Source organism: Microcaecilia unicolor, chromosome 3 (assembly GCF_901765095.1).
Source record: "Microcaecilia unicolor chromosome 3, aMicUni1.1, whole genome shotgun sequence".
NCBI lineage: Eukaryota > Metazoa > Chordata > Amphibia > Gymnophiona > Siphonopidae > Microcaecilia > Microcaecilia unicolor.
The window spans coordinates 398,641,117-398,659,208 of NC_044033.1; the positions used below are offsets into that span (position 1 = coordinate 398,641,117).

Consider the following 18,092-nt stretch of genomic DNA (forward strand, 5'->3'; position numbering starts at 1 on the left):
GTGTCCTGGGTTGCCAGGGAGATATTTAACGAGGATGACTTCCTGACCTGCACTGAGGACAGATAGCAGCAGAATCGGATACTGGGCCAGCATGATCAGAAAAAGTCACCAGACAACAAAGGTAGAAAAGACCATTTTATTTTCATTATAGTGTTTGGAATATGTCCACTTTGGGAATCAGGTGCTCAACATTAAAAGTTTATATTTATTTACTTATTTATTTATTTATTTATTTTATGGCATTTCTATCCCACATTATCCCACCTCTTTGCAGGCTCAATGTGGCTTACATTTCGTCATGGATACTGGAAATAGCATTGAATATACATTTGATTTACAGAGGGTTTTGTGTTACATGGTAGTAAGATAGATGAGGGCGTTAGAGCAGAAAGACATTATAAAACATTATAAGACAGCCTGGAAGTTTTAAGACTATACAGTTACACATGTTAAATTATACAGTTACTCATATCAATTTATGGCATTTTATCCCACATTAATTAGGGTGTTTTGTGGCTCTACATGAGAATTGTGATGATATGATCCCATGTTTCATATTGTTGATGGTCTGCATTTTCCGTATGGGTGGTATATTGGTGTATTAGGTTCTGCCCAGTGTAATATTTATGGTACAGTAAGGTTCTGAGTATGTTTTTGCACAAAGTTGTGCATAATGTTTTGCAGTTGAGTGATTGTGGTTAGTATATGCTTTGAGCAACCACTTTATTCTTTGACATATGATACATATCTAATATCTAAATTTAATAAAAGGTATTAATTGTGACTTTTATTTTTATTTATTTATTTTTTCTGTGTGTTATCAGACAATTATGGATTTAAGCTCCACCCCTGATCCCACCCCTAACCCCGCCTCCTTTAGCCTCCCCAAACAGTTGGGCCACCGACCGCCTACACTTAGATCACTCGACCCATTTAACTTCCGTACCGACAATCTATGTCTATGCTAGATGATGGGGAACAAGTCAGTACTAATAAGAGATCTTCTAGAAGCCTCAGATCTGGGTTTCTGGTTCATTTTTGAGACATGGCTTACGGAAATCAATAACCCGATAATAACCCAATTATATCCTCCTGGTTATGATTTTATTCATTCTCCAAGACAAGGAAAAAAAGGGGGTGGACTAGCTCTCATTTACAAAACCTTTTTTCATGCATCTCTAGTCATCTCAGGAATGTTCCCAGAACTGGAATATATGCTAAGTAAATTCAATGACAATTCCAAAGACACCAATCACATTGCCCTACTCCTCATATACCATCCACCAGGAGCCTGGTCCAAAGCCAAACCTATGATACTAGAGATTATCTCATCCCACTGTGTCCCAATTTTCCAGAGTAACTGTCCTAGGAGATTTAAACTTACACTTAGAGAATGATGCTGACACTAATGTTCATAACTTTAAATCATTCATGAAAATGAGTGAACTTACAATGTTAATAAAGTGCACAACTCATGAACAAGGCCACACTTTGGATTTCCTTACTTCCCATCCTACTAGCTTGATTGTCTCATCGGACTGGAAGCCTATACCATGGTCTGATAATTTCCAACTTGACTTTACAATTAACATCTTCATGTCAAGCTGGTCCATGCACCAATCTCATAGGATGATATAGGCTGGAGGGAAAATCAATGAAACCATCTTCTGGATTGAACTAAAAGACTCCCTGACCTCTGAAATCCCCACACAAAAGTCTGTAAAATCTGTATGGGACTCTAAAGTTAAAGTGGTGCTGGACAAAAATGCACCAGTAGCTTCCAACAAAATCAAGGCAGCTTGAAAATCCCCTTGGTATTCAGAAGAACTAGCTCAACTGAAACTGAACTGTTGACATTCAGAAACGCAATGGAGAAAAAGCAAGACCATGACGACAAATCCAACTGGAAACTCACCTTGTATCACTATAAATGGAAGCTATCTGATTCCAAATGGAAATACTACAGCAACTTAGTGGACTGAGATACCCTCAACAACAAAAAACTATTCTCCCTAGTCAGACGTCTAACCGCTACTGACACTGTGAACAATATGCATGAAGTATGCCCCTCAGCTGAAGAACTAGCTGATTATTTCGCAAACAAAATCAACAAAATCAGATCTTACTGTAAGCCAGCAGGTGAAATGAAGAACAGGAACAGACTCATCCTCACACCCAACTCAGGAAATGACAGTAGATCGGTTTAGGTGGTGTTTCAGCCATTATCAACTGAATTAAAGTCACTGCTACTAAAATGCTCAAACTCACACTGTTCCCTAGACCCCTGCCTGGAATTCTTATTCCAGACTACTCCATCTGACACAGCCCTCTGAATGGGCCCTAAAGTGAAAAACTGCATTAGGAACTGATTGAATAGAAGACAACAGAGGGTAGTGGTAAATGGAGCTCATTCTGAGGAAAGGGATGCTACCAGTGGTGTACCCAAGATTCAGTTTTTGGGCAGGTTCTTTTTAACATTTTTGTAAGCAATATTGCTGAAGGGCTGTATTTGCAGATGATACTATGATCTGCAATATTGTAGACACTCCTGATGATGTGGATAACATGAAGAGGGCCAACAAAGCTTAAAAATGGTCCAGAATTTGGCAGCAAAGATTTAATGCTAAAAATGGTCACTAACCCCGCCTACCCTCAAAAAACATCTTTAAAAATATGTTATGCCAGCCTCTATGCCAGCCTTTTGATTATGCCCCACTAGGTGAGTCACTTTTAATTGAAAGGAAGTTCTGAAATGAGGGGGCATAGGATGAAGGTGAAAGGAGTAACCTGAGGAAATTTCTTCATGGAAAGGGTGGTAAATTCATGGAATGGCCTCCCAGTGGAGGTGTTGGAGACAAACACTATCAGAATTTAAGAAATCTTGGGACAAGTACATAGGATCTCTAAGGGAGTAGAAGGGATAGTAGATATCATTGATGGGCAGACTAGATAGGCTATATGGTCTTTATCTGCCTTCATTTTCTTAATTTGTATGTTAAGATATGATCCTGACTGAACCTACTGATCAACTCATCCTCAGCCTTCTAATACACCTATTCCCTCAAATTCTATATATTGCATCTTAATTTCTACATGGAAATCAAAATGTGCACAACTTAATTGGTTAGCTAGCTAATCAACACTGTTAATTGGATGTTAACAAGAAATTATCAGCACTAATTGGTATTAATCAAGATGTGCATGCACAATTTGTTAAGTGTATTTTGTAACGTGGTGCACATAAATTTCAAGTCGCATAGTTCAAAATGGGGGCATGTTTATGGGCGTGGAATGGGTGGGACATGGATGTTTCTAAAATCTATGTGCATTATTATAAAATAGACCTGCTCTGCACCTAATTTAGGCACCGGGATTTATGCTTAGTAAAACATGGCCTAAATGGACGTAACCAAATTTGGCCATGTGGAGAGGCGCTCGACGTATTCTATATGCCGCATGAAAAGATAAACCTATTCTATAAAATGTAGGTGTACTTTAGAGAATATGCCTAGGTTTATTTTTTTCAGGCACCATATATAGAATCAAGCCCATTATTTCTTGTTAGTACATATGGAGTGAATGTGGAAAGAGTTCATTACACTTTATGACCATGCTCATTTCCATATTTACTACTACTGCTACTACTTATCATTTCAATAGCACTACTAGATGTAAGCAACACTATATATTTAGACTTACTACTATAATAGACATATGGTGGCCTTTGGTACAGGTATGTTTCTATACTTTTTCAACCATGACAAATGTTCAGTAGATATGGTGGAATTTAGACTAAATAACCCTTTAGTACCTTGTTCCTTAACTGCTTCTATAGCATTCAGGCATTCATTTGACTAGCACATTAGCTTCCACTGTTTTCTTTTGTAGTTTTGCTGTCACATTGCAGAAAATTACATACTCACAGGAGCCTTACAATCCTCTGGAAATGCAAATGTTCCATGAGGAGAGCAAGCAACAATCTCAACAGATAGTATAGTGAAATTGTCCTTTGACATTCCCTTGTATAAAATTGCTCCGTTCACAAACTTGGAGGGAATGGAATGTTCATGCAAATCCAGCGATTTGATTGGCTGAACACCCTCTGGAAATAAGATAAGGTTTTACTGCAATTGAAAAGCCAAGCAATAAACAAAATGCCATAAATCTACATCCCATGGAATGCTTTTGCAATGAATAATCACAGGGAGGGAAAAATGGAGGTGAAAACACGACCTGCAGCAATGATTTTATCATTCATGTATTAAAATTGCATTTTTTCATAAAGAAATATTAAATCGAAAAACAAACAACATATATTTTATGTTGACATATGTCATTAATTTTATTAAAGTTCCATGTGCAAACACTTGCAAATCTAAGAAAGTCAAGTTTCAGCTTGGGCCAGACAACTAGCAAAGAAGATTCTGTTTCTGTAAGGAAAATCATGTGAACGCTGCACAATGTAATGTTTTCATGTATCTGTGTGGCACCTGCTGATACCCACTCTATATCGATTATATGCCTTTTTAAGCATTTATTTCTGAAATTCTGTAGTCAGCTTCTCTTTAATTGCTGTACACCCAGGAGAACAGGTATGCTCAAAGCAAGTCTAAATATTATATATTGCAGCAATTTTTAAGAAGTTTCTTTTGCAGGTAAATTAGTGTTACACAAGGAACTTTCTCCCTTTGAAAACTGCTACTGTCTCTCTGTGAGAAAAAGTATGTCCACTGCCAATTATGCAAATACATTTTCTTCTGGGGAGAATAGGGTTGAGGTGGCACAGCAGATACATGCATGGGTATTTCCTTTTGAAATCTTAGCTTCTGTTTCCTTTTTCTCCACCTATTCTTCATAAATCTTTGTGCTTATAGAGTATGCAGAAAATAGCCTCCTCCAGCATTGGCAACTGGTGAAATTTCAAAGGGAAGCTCTTTAGGGAAATGCCTTTTCAAAAACTGATGCATACCATGTATTCATGGACCTGCCCTAGTAAAAAGCACAGCAAAAAAAAAAAATTGAATAATGTTTTCTGATCATTTTCAGGTTTCTTGATTTTGGGGGATTTGTTGGTTTATTTCAAAAGTGAATGTGTGTGAAATTGGATTAAAACATTGCTTTAACATACATAAATCAAGTTTTGTGAGTGTAGCATTATTAAGGATGTTGTGGATGAGAAAATATCTTTTTATACCTCTAAAAGTGTCTGGGGATAGACTTAAAGATCTCAATATGAATAGTTTGGAAGAAAAGCAGGAGAAGGGAGATATGATACAGATGCTTAAATACCTCTGTGGCATAAAAGCATAGTAGGTGAGTTTCTTTCAATTAAAAAGGAAGCTCTGAAATGAGGGAGCATAGGATGATGTTGAAAGGAGTAATCTGAAGAAATTTCTTCACGGAAAGGGTGGTAAATTCATGGAATGACCTTCCAGTGGAGGAGGTAGAGACAAAGACTATCAATATAACTACTCCAGGATTTTATATGTAAAAGTATGTTGGGTGCTAAGGTATGTACTGTACTGTGATGCACACACAGACTCGTTCGGGGTGAAGCTTGAGTGAAACATGGGTTGATTCATAAAAAGCCCTTATTTGGGAGCTGACCACTAGCAGTAATACTGTAAGATTATTGCTAGGGGTCTCTGCAGCCATATTTTCACTTGGGGCCAAAAAAGCACAATTGACTAGGGCTCAATTAGATACCAGAGACCCCCGTTAAGGCTGGGGATGAGATCAGGGATCTTGCTGGTAGGTCTTGGGGTGGTTTCTTTGTGCCATGAGGGGGGTGGGGTTAAGTGGGATATTCTTTCTGGAGGAGGCCTTTAGAGGGGATCAGCTCATTCCACAGGAAAACAGCTGTGTTTGGAGAGATCATTTGTGTTTTGGGGGTAGGAGGATCTTTAGATGCTTTGTTGGGGAGATATCATGGGGATTGATCCCTATCTGGGCTTAGGCTATGCTAGCTCTGGTTAGGTCGAAGCAGTGATTTTAAAAAGTAGCACCCATGCTTATGTGTGTGTGCTACTTATGCTCATCTGGCATCCAGTGACCACTGAAGAATATGATTCAGTATTAGAACATAAGACCACTTTCAGGCTTATTTTCGAAAGAGAAGGACGCCCATCTTATGACACAAATCACAAGATGGACGTCCTTCTCACAGGGTCGCCTAAATCGGCATAATCAAAAGCTGACTTTGGGCGTCCTCAACTGCTTTTCATTGCAGGGACGACCAAAGTTCATGGGAGTGTGTCGGAGGCGTAGCAAAGGCAGGACTGGGGCGTGCTTAACACATGGGCATCCTTAACCCATAATAGAAAAAAGAAGGGCATCCCTGACGAACACTTGGACGACTTTACCTGCTCCTTTTTTTTTTCTTACGACCAAGCCACAAAAAGGTGCCCTAAATGACCAGATGACCACCGGAGGGAATCGGGGATGACCTCCCCTTACTCCCCCAGTGGTCACTAACCCCCTCCCACCCTCAAAAAAAATGTTTAAAATTTTTTTTCCCAGCCTCTATGCAAGCCTCAAATATCATACCCGCTCTATGACAGCAGTATGCAGGTCCCTGGAGCAGTTTTAGTGGGTGCAGTGCACTTCAGGCAGGCGGACCCAGACCCATCCCCCCTACCTATTACACTTGTGGTGGTAAATGTGAGCCCTTCAAAACCCACCAGAAACCCACAGTACCCACATGTAGGTGCCCCCTTCACCCCTAAGGGTTATGGTAGTGGTGTACAGTTGTGGGGAGTGGGTTTGGGGGGGGGGGGGTTGGGGGGCTCAGCACACAAGGTAAGGGAGCTATGCACCTGGGAGCAATTTCTGAAGTCCACTGCAGTGCCCCCTAGGGCGTCCTCGGTTTCCATTATCGCCAAAAATTGGGGACGACCATCTCTAAGGACGACCATCTCTAAGGTCGACCTAAATTTCGCAATTTGGGCGTCCCCGACCGTACTATCGAAATAAAAGATGTGCGTCCATCTTGTTTCGATAATATGGGTTTCCCCGCCCCTGTCTGGGGATGTCCTGTGAGGAAGTCCTCAGGAAAACTTGGGCGTCCTTTTCAATTATGCCCCTCTTTGTATTCCCAGATCTATAGTGCACTTACAGCAGTGAAAGTGGAACTAAGTGATATTTAAATTCATAGGATCAAAAAAGAGCATGCTGTCTTCCAGGCTGGGGCCCTGTTGGCATGAATGGTTCATTAAAAGAAGCAAGGAAAAGCCATTATTCGGGTCAGGGAGTGGAGTGGAGGTATGATTTTGCAGATATTCACAAACATAGGGCTTCTTTTACAAAGCTGCGCTAGTGATTCCTGTGCAGCAAATGAGAGGAAGCCAATATGAATTGAATTGGCTTCCTCTCATTTGCCACAGTAAAGTAGGTGGCAGTAGGGGCTCATGTGCTAATGGGAAAATTAGCGCATGGCCATTAATGCGAAAAATGTGGAAATTGGTCATTTTATCCCAGAGGTAATGACTCATGTAGGGGTGCACTAAAGCCGATTTTTACAACTGTTTGGTAAAAGGGCCCCGAAGATATCTGTCTTGTTGAGAATGGAATTCTGATTATGCAAAAATAAATACTGAATTATCAGTAATGGTATGCTTTCTTTTTAGCTTTCTATTTTCATCTATTTTCAGATTAATTTATCAGTCCCTCTTGATGTACACAAATTTCCATTTGACAAAGTATCACCAAAACTTGAAAAACTAAGGATTTTCTACTGGCACTGAATGTGTAAATATAAGAAAAAGAATCTAACACCCAAAACACGAATTGCTGAAAGTATAACCTTCTATTTATTTGTTTGCAGGGTCAGAGAGTTGAAAAAATAGGGCAACCCTTAAGGCCATGGTTCGTGTCAGTACATCTTCAAGGTCCTTCAGAAGCTGCACTGAAAGGTAATGTCAATATTTTACTTCAAATAGTTCTACAGTTACAAAGAGCATCAGTGGAAAATTATTGATCTAAATGTCTCAGCTGTTGAAAACTGACTTTAGTATGCAGTGCCTAACATGCAGTCCAGTCCAGAAAAAGCACAAAAGGCTCTCAAGAATGGCACAAGTGTGTACTCAACACTTGGTCCCTATTCTTGAAAGCCATCCCACAAATGTGTGAAACAACATACAATGGAGAAAGCCATCCCTCAAACATGTGAAAGAACATACAGTGGAGAAAGTCATCCCTCAAATGTGTGAAACAACATACAACAGAGATTGAAAGCCATCCTTCAAATGTGTGAAACAACATACAATGGAGAAAGCCATCCCTCAAACATGTGAAAGAACATACAGTGGAGAAAGTCATCCCTCAAATGTGTGAAACAACATACAATAGAGATGAAAGCCATCCCTGAAACGTGTGAAACAACATACAGTATTGTATGTTGTTCCTAACATATAACCATGATATGCATGTAACAATATAGAATGCTTTGGAATGTTTTTCTTCCTGGTAGTCCCAATTTATAATTATAATGTAAAAAGCTTGGATCAAGTAACTCCATTTTGTACCCTGTTATGCCATGCCCTGTAAATCTAATCACAAATGTTTGGCATTTAAGCACTGGGTTCAAAAGGTATGCCTCCAGCTTCTCCTCTTTCATGAGTCTATTGTATGGGTGATTAATTTTCTATTTGCACCAAATGTAAAGTACATGTAAAAATAAACCCTAAACATTTTCACCATTTTGTAAAGAAAAACACTTAGGGGTCCTTTTACTAAGCTGCGGTAAAGTGGCCTGCTCTAGTGTAGGCGTGTATTTTGGGTGCACGCCGGGCCAGCTTTTCATGTGTCTGCAAAAAGGGCCTTTTTTTTTAATGGGACAGGTGTTATGGACACGTGGCAAATCTGAAATTACCACCAGGGGGTGCGGTAGCCTGGTGTTAGTCTCATTTTGGCACATACTGCATGTGCGTAGAGCCTAACGTAACTTTGTAAAAGGGCACCTTAGAAAAATGCATACCATTGTTTTCATAGAATATATGAATATCATAAGTTACATAAAAGCTGTACAGAATAAATGCAGGTCCTTTGCCCAGTTTTATGATCTTGCTGATATATCTCTTACTCAAGTCAAAATATAAGATTTAAGAAGTAATATTGGGACCCTTTTACTAAGACGCGTAGGCGCCTACGCATGTCCAACGTGCGTCAAATTGGAACTACCGCCCAGCTACTGTGTGCCCCGGGCGGTAATTCCATTTTTGACGTGCATGCAAAACATGCGGTAGAAAATATTTTCTACCACGTGGCGCTTACTCGGTGGTACTGACGCTTACTGCCCAATTAGCATGTGAGACCTTATCGCCAAGTCAGTGGGTGGCGGTAAGGTCTCAGGCTGAAAATGGACGTGCGCTGGTTTTAATTTTGCTGCACGTCCATTTTCAGCCACAAAAAAGGCCTTTTTTCCATGCGCGCTGAAAAATGGACCTGTGCGCGTCCAAAACACATGTCTACACCAGCGCAGGCCATTTTTCGGTGCGCCTTAGTAAAAGGACCCCATCGTTTGTCATGCATACCACAGAATAGATACACAAAGAAGATAGTTCCTGCACCATATAACACAGGCAAGAAACATTATATATGAGGCAGGGTCTCTATTATACTAAAGATGGTTAAAATTGACTGTGGTCAGAAAGAACCAGGGTTTAAATATAACCCCAGAGAGAGAGGTTTGCTAGACAAGATGAAGATGGGTAGAAAGAGATCATGGATGTACCAACCAGAGGCATAGTCATAAATGCATTTGGAGGGGGGAGGAAGGTAGACTGAGGGGACTAGGTATTCTCTCTCCCCCCCCCCCTTTAGTGGAGGGGATGCCAAGCCCCACCAGTCAAATAGATCTCCATGAGTCCCACCTATACTACCATTTCTAAGAGGAGAAGTCATCAATGCAGACTACCATTAAGACGGTTATCCCAGTTATTAGCAGTGGAGGAGTGGCCTAGTGGTTAGGGTGGTGGACTCTGGTCCTGGAGAACTGGGGAACTGAGCTCAATTTCCACTTCAGGCACAGGCAGCTCCTTGTGACTCTGGGCAAGTCACTTAACCCTCCATTGCCCCAGGTACAAATAAGTACCTGTACCTGTATATAATATGTAAGCTGCATTGAGCCTGCCATGAGTGGGAAAGCACGGGGTACAAATGTAACAAAAAAAATTGGTTTGCATTGTAAAATAGCATGAGTCATAACGGTAGCCTGTGTTGATAACTAAGAGGTTTCTTCAGGAACAGGGCATGGCTAGTTGGAACGTACACAGTCAGGAATAGGGGTATACAAATGTTCTTTCTGAGATTCTATTTGTGTTTCATGTGGGTTTTTTTCCCCATTTCATTGGCAGTGTCATTATTAGCATGTACTATTGCTCAAATGGTTCACACTATTGCTCAAGAATGCACATTGTTCATCAGAAGGCACCCTATTGTGCAATTGTATGCACCACTGAGAAATAAGGCACATTCTTTGAGTGTGTGCATTATTTGAGAAACTGGATGCGCTATTGATAATGCTTGCTGAAAGAAGTTAAATGTCAAGACGTTGGTGGTTGTATATAATAAAATATATAGAGAGAGATTTGTGTAAATAGTTAAATAATGCCTGTTTAATTTATTAGCGAACCCTATTCACAACAATTTTCCATTTTTTGGATTTTTCCTGGGGAGAATAGAGGGTAATCCCACATGTTAACACTTTTTATCCCCTGCTGGAGGCACCGAGTGCCAAGTAATAAGGGACCAATGGAGACTGACCTTAGAAGGCCCCAGTTAGGTCAGGCCATGAATCCAGGAGCATCCAGTAAGAAAACAAATAGAAAATCAGGAAAGAAAACACCTAGAAAACCAGTTTTCTCCAATCAGAAAACAAATTTGTTTGCCTTATAAAGGTGGAAAGCATGATGAACTACAGCGACAGAAGACTAATATGCACAACAACTGAATAATTATATTATTTCTATGTATGCAATTTATACAAGGACATAAGAATTGCCATACTGGGTCAGACCAAAGGTCCATCAAGCCCAGCATTGTGTTTCTAGCCATGCCCAATCCAGGTCACAAATGCCTAACAGAATCCCAAAACCTAGCAAGATTCCATGCTACATACCCCCAGGAATACCCAGTAGTTTTTCCCAGGTTAACCTTAATTACAGTTTATGGACTATTCCTCCAGGAATTTGTTGAATACTTTTTAAACCCAACTACTCTAAGTGCTTTTATCATATCACCCAGCAATGAATTCCTGAGCCTAACTGTGAGGTAATTAAATTCGCAGATGACACAAAGTTATTCAGGGTCATCTCGTCGCTGGAGGAGTGTGAATGATTACAAGAAGACCTCATGAGACTGGGGGATTGGGCGTCCAAATGGCAGATGAAGTTCAGCGTTGACAAGTGCAAAGTGATGCATGTGGGAAGGAGGAACCCGAATTACAGCTATGTTATGCAAGGTTCCGCTTTAGGAATTATGGACTAAGAAAGGGATCTGGGAGTCATTGTGGATAGAACGTTGACATCTTCAGCTCAATGTACTGCGGCGGCTAAGAAGGCGAACAGAATTTTGAGTATTATTAGAAAAGGGATTGAAAATAAACAAGAGGATGTTATAATGCTGTTATATTGCTCCATGGTGCGACAGCACCTGGAGTATTTTGTTCAGTTCTGGTCGCCGCATCTCAAAAAAGATATAAAGGAATTGGAGAAGGTGCAGAGAAGGGCGACAAAAATAATAAAAGGGATGGGACGACTACCCTATGAGGAGAGGTTAAGATGGCTAGGACTCTTTAGCCTGGAGAAAAGGCAGCTGAGGGGTGATATGATAGAGGTGTACAAAATAATGAGTGGGGTAGAGCGGACTGATGTGAAACATTTGTTTACACTTTCTAACAATAGAACTAGGGGACACAAGATGAAATTAGAATGAGGTAGGTTTAAAACAAATCGGAGAAAGTTTTTCTTTACTCAGCGCATAGTTAGACTCTGGAACTCATTGCCGGAGAAGGTAGTGACAGCAGCTGGCCTTGCTGAGTTTAAAGGGGGTCTGGATTGATTCCTGAAGGAAAAGTCCACTGATCGTTATAAAATTTTGGGTTTTTGCCAGGTTCTTGGGGCCTGGATTGGCCGCTGTCGGAGACAGAGTGGTGGGCTTGATGGACCTTTGGTCTTTTCCCAGCGTGACGGTGCTTATGTGCTTATGTTCAGTGAAAACAAATTTTCTCCTATTTGTTTGTAATATACTACTTTGTAACTTCACAGCAGGACTCTAGCTCTTTGTACTGTTTGAAAGAGTAAACAATAAATTTAATTTACCTGTACAACTCCACTATGGATTTTATAGATCCCTAACATCTCTATTCAGCGATCTTTTCTCTGAGCTGAAGACCCCTAACCCTTCAGCCTTACTCATATGAGAGTCATTCCACTCCTTTATCAATTAAGTTACCCTTCTCTGTTACTTTCTAAGGGGGATAGACTTTTACCATACCTTGATTTAACATGCGAGTCACCAAATCTCAGAATCGAAAGTTACTGACTCGTGAAAAAAGAATAATGCTGCTTGTGAGTCACACATTTTTGTGTGATAGTAGTGTTTGGCACGACTTCTTCAACAATTTGAGTGTTTTTATGGTTTGATTTTTCTTACCATTTTCTGAAATTATGGACTCCTGAAACAGGTAAAGCTCTAGTTGAAAGACCGACTGTGTCAAGTCCGTGGTATCTGGTTTCTCAATAAATGTTTTTTGCTACTGTAATCCGGGTCTTGCCCCCAAGCTAGGCATGATCCACTCGGACCCAGGCTGACAGGGACAATTCCTCGGGTTCACCCATACTCTTTCACTCAGCACTGTTTCACAGGTTCAGTTCACTCTCTAGACGAACTTGGGAGTGGGTTCTCAGTTCCAGAATTGCAATCCAGGAAGTTTGGGAAACACCACTCAGTTTGGCTTGACTACAATTCCAGATCTCTCTCTCTCTCTCTCTCTCTTCAAACCACCACACGGCACACAGTTGTCTTGGCAAAAATGGAACTCAACTCTTTATTGTAAAGTCTGCATTGGCAGTAATCTAAACACTTTGCAATTCAACTTAAATCAGTTCCAAGTCTTCTGATATTTCTCTTAGGGAACTCCAGCACCACTCTCCACCCCCCATGTCAAAATCATAGCCCAATATAGTTTCCCAGGTCATTTTATAGGTAATCGGCACAGGTATTTGCAGCATTAAAGCTAAATAGAAGCGGGTAATACTCTCTCTACCACTACCCCCCTGAACTGTCGTTCTAAGTGGGACTCCTATGATATTCATTCTGACCAGGCTCTGTGGCGAACAACGTTTAGTATCTGCCTATAGCAAAAAAAGGTCTTGTTGTTGAAGACCGTACAGTTCTTTCAATTCATCAAAGGGGACTATCGCCCCATCATCAATCAATTGGCCCAGAGTAAGCAGGCCCTTCTCCTGCCAGCTAAGATACATTTTATCCTGCTGACCCAGCATAAAGTCGTCTGTATGTGAGATAGAGGTAGCTAGAAAGTAACTTCTACCTTTCAAAAGTTTTGATCAGACTCTAAGCCCTAGAGCCATAGTCAGGCCCATGATAATATTCCCTGACTGTTTGAGACTTTGTATGTTATCCAATGACAGCCAGGGGATCACCCTCATGAGAGTTCCACTGAGTAGTCCCTGCTCCATCTTAACCCAGCTTTTATGCAAATCATGCATCCAAGAGGTAAGGTATTTAAGCTTTACTGCTTAATAATATAACTTAAAATTGGGTACTGCCATCCCTCCTTGTTGTCTAAATTGATATTGCATCTTTCTTTGAACCCATGGTGTTTTTTTCTGCCAGATGTAGCTGAATACCTTCTGGTGCATCTGTCTAAAGAAGGCATCAGACAGAGGGATTGGAATTGCTGTAAAAAGATATAGCAATTTAGGGAGTATCACCATTTTGATAGATTGGATTTGACCTATCCAGGAGATATTGAGATGCTGCCATCGATCCAGCTCTTCCCAAAGTTTTTTCTGTAGAGTGGGGTAGTTTGCTTGATAGAGTTTATCAAGGGTTGTAGTTAGATTTATCATCGAGTACCGGATATGTTCTGCGGCCCATTTAAAGGGAAATAAATTCTTAATTTCTAATTGTTCTGACAAAGGCAGAGAAATATTCAACAATTTGGACTTAGGGGAGTTGATAGAAAAGCCGGATACATCTCCAAACACCCACAACAATGACATTATCTCAGTCAGGGAGGTTCGGGGATCTGAAAAAATGAAAAGTACATTATCTGCAAAAAGTAGATTTTTTTGTTGGACCCCACCACAAGTGATACCATGAATCATCTCGTGTAGGTGAACTTTGTGCCCCAGAGGCTCCATTGCCAAGGTGAACAGAAGTGGCGATAGTGCACAACCTTGCTGCACCCCTCTCTCCAGGCTGAAAGTTTTAGTATAAGCCCCATTAATGCGTAGGCAAGCAAGAAGGTCTCTGTAGATAGTCTGGATCCAATGCTGGAATCTGCCCAATCTACCCACTTTTTCTAGGGTAGCGAATATGTATGGCCAGTATACCCTGTCGAATACCTTTTCTGCATCGATACCGTAGATCAATGCTGAGCCTTGCTCCTGGTGAGCCTGCCAAATGAGGTGGCAGACCTAATATTATCCAATGTTTGGTGGCCCTTAAGAAAGCCAGCTTGATCGTCCTTAATCAATTGTGGCAAATATCATTTGATCTGGCGTGCCAGGATCTTGGTGAAAATTTTATAGTCGATGTCTAACAGTGAAATTGGCTGATAGGAGCAACACTGATCTAGTGGTTTCCCAGGCTTTTAAAGTACTGTAACCCTGGCCATCCTCCATGATTCAGGAATATATGGGTGAATCTAGCGTTAGTGCATGATAATTTTTAGCACATGTTAAAAATGCTAGTGCACCTTAGTAAACAGGGTCCCAATAGTATTATAATGCCTCTGTATCACTCCATGGTGTGAACTCACCTTGAGTATTGTGTTCAATTCTGATCACCGTATTTCGAAAAAGATATAGCGGAATTAGAAAAAGTTCAAAGAAGAATGACCAAAATGATAAAGGGGATGGAACACCTCCTATATGAAGAAAGGCTAAAGAGGTTAGGGCTCTTCAGCTTAGATAAGAGATGGTTGAGGGGGGATATGATTGAGGTTTATAAAATCCTGAGTGGTGTAGAACGGGTAAAAATGAATGGATTTTTCACTCTTTCAAAAAGTAGAAAGACCAGGGGACACGCAATGAAATGACATAGAAATACTTTTTTTTTTAAACAAATAGGAGGAAATATTTTTCACTCAAAGAATAGTTAAGCTCTTGAACTCACTGCCGGAGTATATGGTAACAGCAGTTAGCATATCTAGGTTTAAAAAAGGTTTGTATAAGTTCCTGGAGGAAAAGTGTATAGTCTGTTATTGAGATAGACATAGAGGAAGCCACTGCTTGCCCCAGGATTGGTAGCATGGAATGTTGCTACTAATTGAGTTTCTGCCAGATGCTTCTGAACTGGATTGGCCACTGTTGGAAGCAGGATATTAGGCTAGATGGACCATTGGTCTGAGCCAGTACAGCTATTCTTATGTTATTTGTTATTTAGATTTAGTGCAAACCTCTTCTTTGATAGCTCAAGTTTATTGCATTCAGGTACAATAGATACATCTCTGTTCCCAAAAGGCTTACAATTTATTAACCTTGGTTTATGATCGATATTAAATATGTATAAAATACACATTAATACAAGTTAACACAGGCTATTTAATTCAAGTTCTATTTGTCTAAATGAGTTTATTTAATTAGTGCATAACTTGAGCTAAAACATAAAGGGGGGTGGATTTATCAAGCAGGATTAGGTGTCACGTGATTTGGGCCTTAACACGACTTAAACAGCCCTAATGTTGCCTGACCAAAAATACCATGGCAATATTTAAGTTGCCATAGGTTAGATAGTAATAAGATGCAAAATATGGAAATGTATGTTTTGAATCTAATTACTATGCAAATAGCCTAACACGACTTGTGGTGATTCATCGCAAGTCACATTAGGGCACAAAACCCATGGTAAAATAAGTCCAGCTTCTTGCTGGGGTAATTTTACCTTCTGGGAGCATTGGGGTTCAAAGCTGTGGTCTGATGCTGCTGGACCAGCAGATCAGTGCCCCCCCCCCCCATGCTTCCACTCCTGCTTGAAAGCCCCCCTGGACCACCAGTGATATCAAGGTAGCCCTTTAGAGGCGAGGGCTACCTTTCAGATGGGGAATTGTGCTTGTGTGGAATGAGCAGCCTTGCGTCCTGGGGGGTGGTCCTGATCTGCCCACACATCGGTTTGCAGGAATAATGCTGCCTTTGGAGGGGGGGGGGTTGCTCTGGGATTCAGCAACCATTCTGCAGGTTGCTGAATCCTGTGGGAAATCAAGGTATGGTAGAAGGCAATCTTTTACAGTGCCTTGATGAGTTCCCCCTTAGGGCCATGTTTACTAACATGCACCTAAGCCATGCCTTCTCCTTAGGATACATCAAATCCCATAAGGTTTTATGGATATCTGCAATGAATATGCATGAGGGAAAGGAAAGGGGATGGGACTTGATAAACCACCTTTCTCTGGTTACAATCAATGTGGTTTAAATATTATATACAGGTACTTGTTTTGTACTGGAGACAGTGGAGGATTAAGTGACTTGCCCAGAGTCACAAGGAGTTGCAATGGGAATCAAACTCAGTTCACCAGGATCAAAGCCTGATGCACTAACCACTAGGCTAGTCCTCAATTCCTAAGAGATAGATTTGCATTCACTTCCTCCTTGGTATGCAAATCTATGCCATGCATATTCATGGTGGATATCTTGAAAACCAGATGGGACTTGGGGTGCCCTGAGGACTGGATTAAGAAGTCCTGCACTAAGCAGTTTAATGTGCACAGACTGTTAGTGTTGGCCCACTTAAATGGCTACTGCATGCTAAACACAGCCAGTGTGCTCAAAATCTTGTACTAACTGCAGGAGTCAGCGGGATATGGACAGAGATTGGATGTGGACTGAACATTGCAGTTAGTGCATATAAATTAGTGTGTGCTATCATATGTGCAATCATCCCTAGTAGGCTCACAATTTAAGTTTTTATTTGTACCTTATGACTTGCCGAGAATTATAAAAAGCTGCAGTGGAAATTGAACCCAGTTCCTGATGCAACCAGTCTTGGTGAATGGGAAGTAAGGTTTTAGATCTTGAAGCTATGATGGAAGAGGCTGATTTGGATTTAATAGTGATTATAGAGACATGGTTCACAGAGAACCATAACTGGGACATAGTTATACCAGGAAAGACAAGGTAGGATGAAAGGCAGAGAGAATGGCATTATATGTTAGAGATAATAAACCCACACAATTGTAGGACCTACTGGGTATGGAAGAGGCACTGTGAGTCAGTCTGGAAAGAGGGACTTGGGGGAAATCCACTGCTTGTTTCTTGTTTAAGCAGCATAAAAAGTATTCTACTGTTCTGGAATCTTGCCAGGTACTTGTAACATGGATTGGCCACTGTTGGAAATAAGATGCTGGGCTTGATAGAACTTTGGTCTGTCCCAGTATGGCAACACTTATGTACCTATGTACTTATAAATATATTTTCAGTGATGTGATATACAGTCCACCTTCACAGACAGAAGTAGACAGAGATTTAATTGAAGACCTTCAAAATATAGCTGTGAAAGAGGAAGTACTATTAATAGGTGATTTTAATATGACAGATGTTGATTTGGATATTTATTTATTTATTTATTTATTGGGATTTATTAACCGCCTTTATGAAGAGATTCACCCATCTGTATTGTGCAATCTTTTAGAAACAGGGAGATCCGACCGAATCCAAGATGGCGACGGTTCGAGCAGCTTAAGCGGACACACTCAGAGTTTGCAGCAGCTGACTCTTGTGAGAGCGTCTTACCTATCTATCGATGGGGAAGAGGAGAGGCAAAGTCCGGGAGGCTCCCCATGTCCCGGGCGGAATGCCCCAGCTACTCCAGACGACGCTGGAGCAATTCCGAGTTTTCTCCGCTCCTGAGTT

The 18,092-nt window shown here is 40.8% G+C and overlaps 1 protein-coding gene across 1 annotated transcript in view; it reads left to right on the forward strand.

Annotated features, from left to right (window-relative positions):
• The window catches only part of PKHD1 (PKHD1 ciliary IPT domain containing fibrocystin/polyductin), a 980,909-nt gene that overhangs the window by 903,238 nt on the left and 59,579 nt on the right, over nt 1–18,092 (forward strand). The window contains exon 62 of the mRNA XM_030198735.1: nt 7,823–7,910. Within this exon, the coding sequence (XP_030054595.1) occupies nt 7,823–7,910 (88 nt within the window). The remainder of the gene's footprint in view (nt 1–7,822; nt 7,911–18,092) is intronic.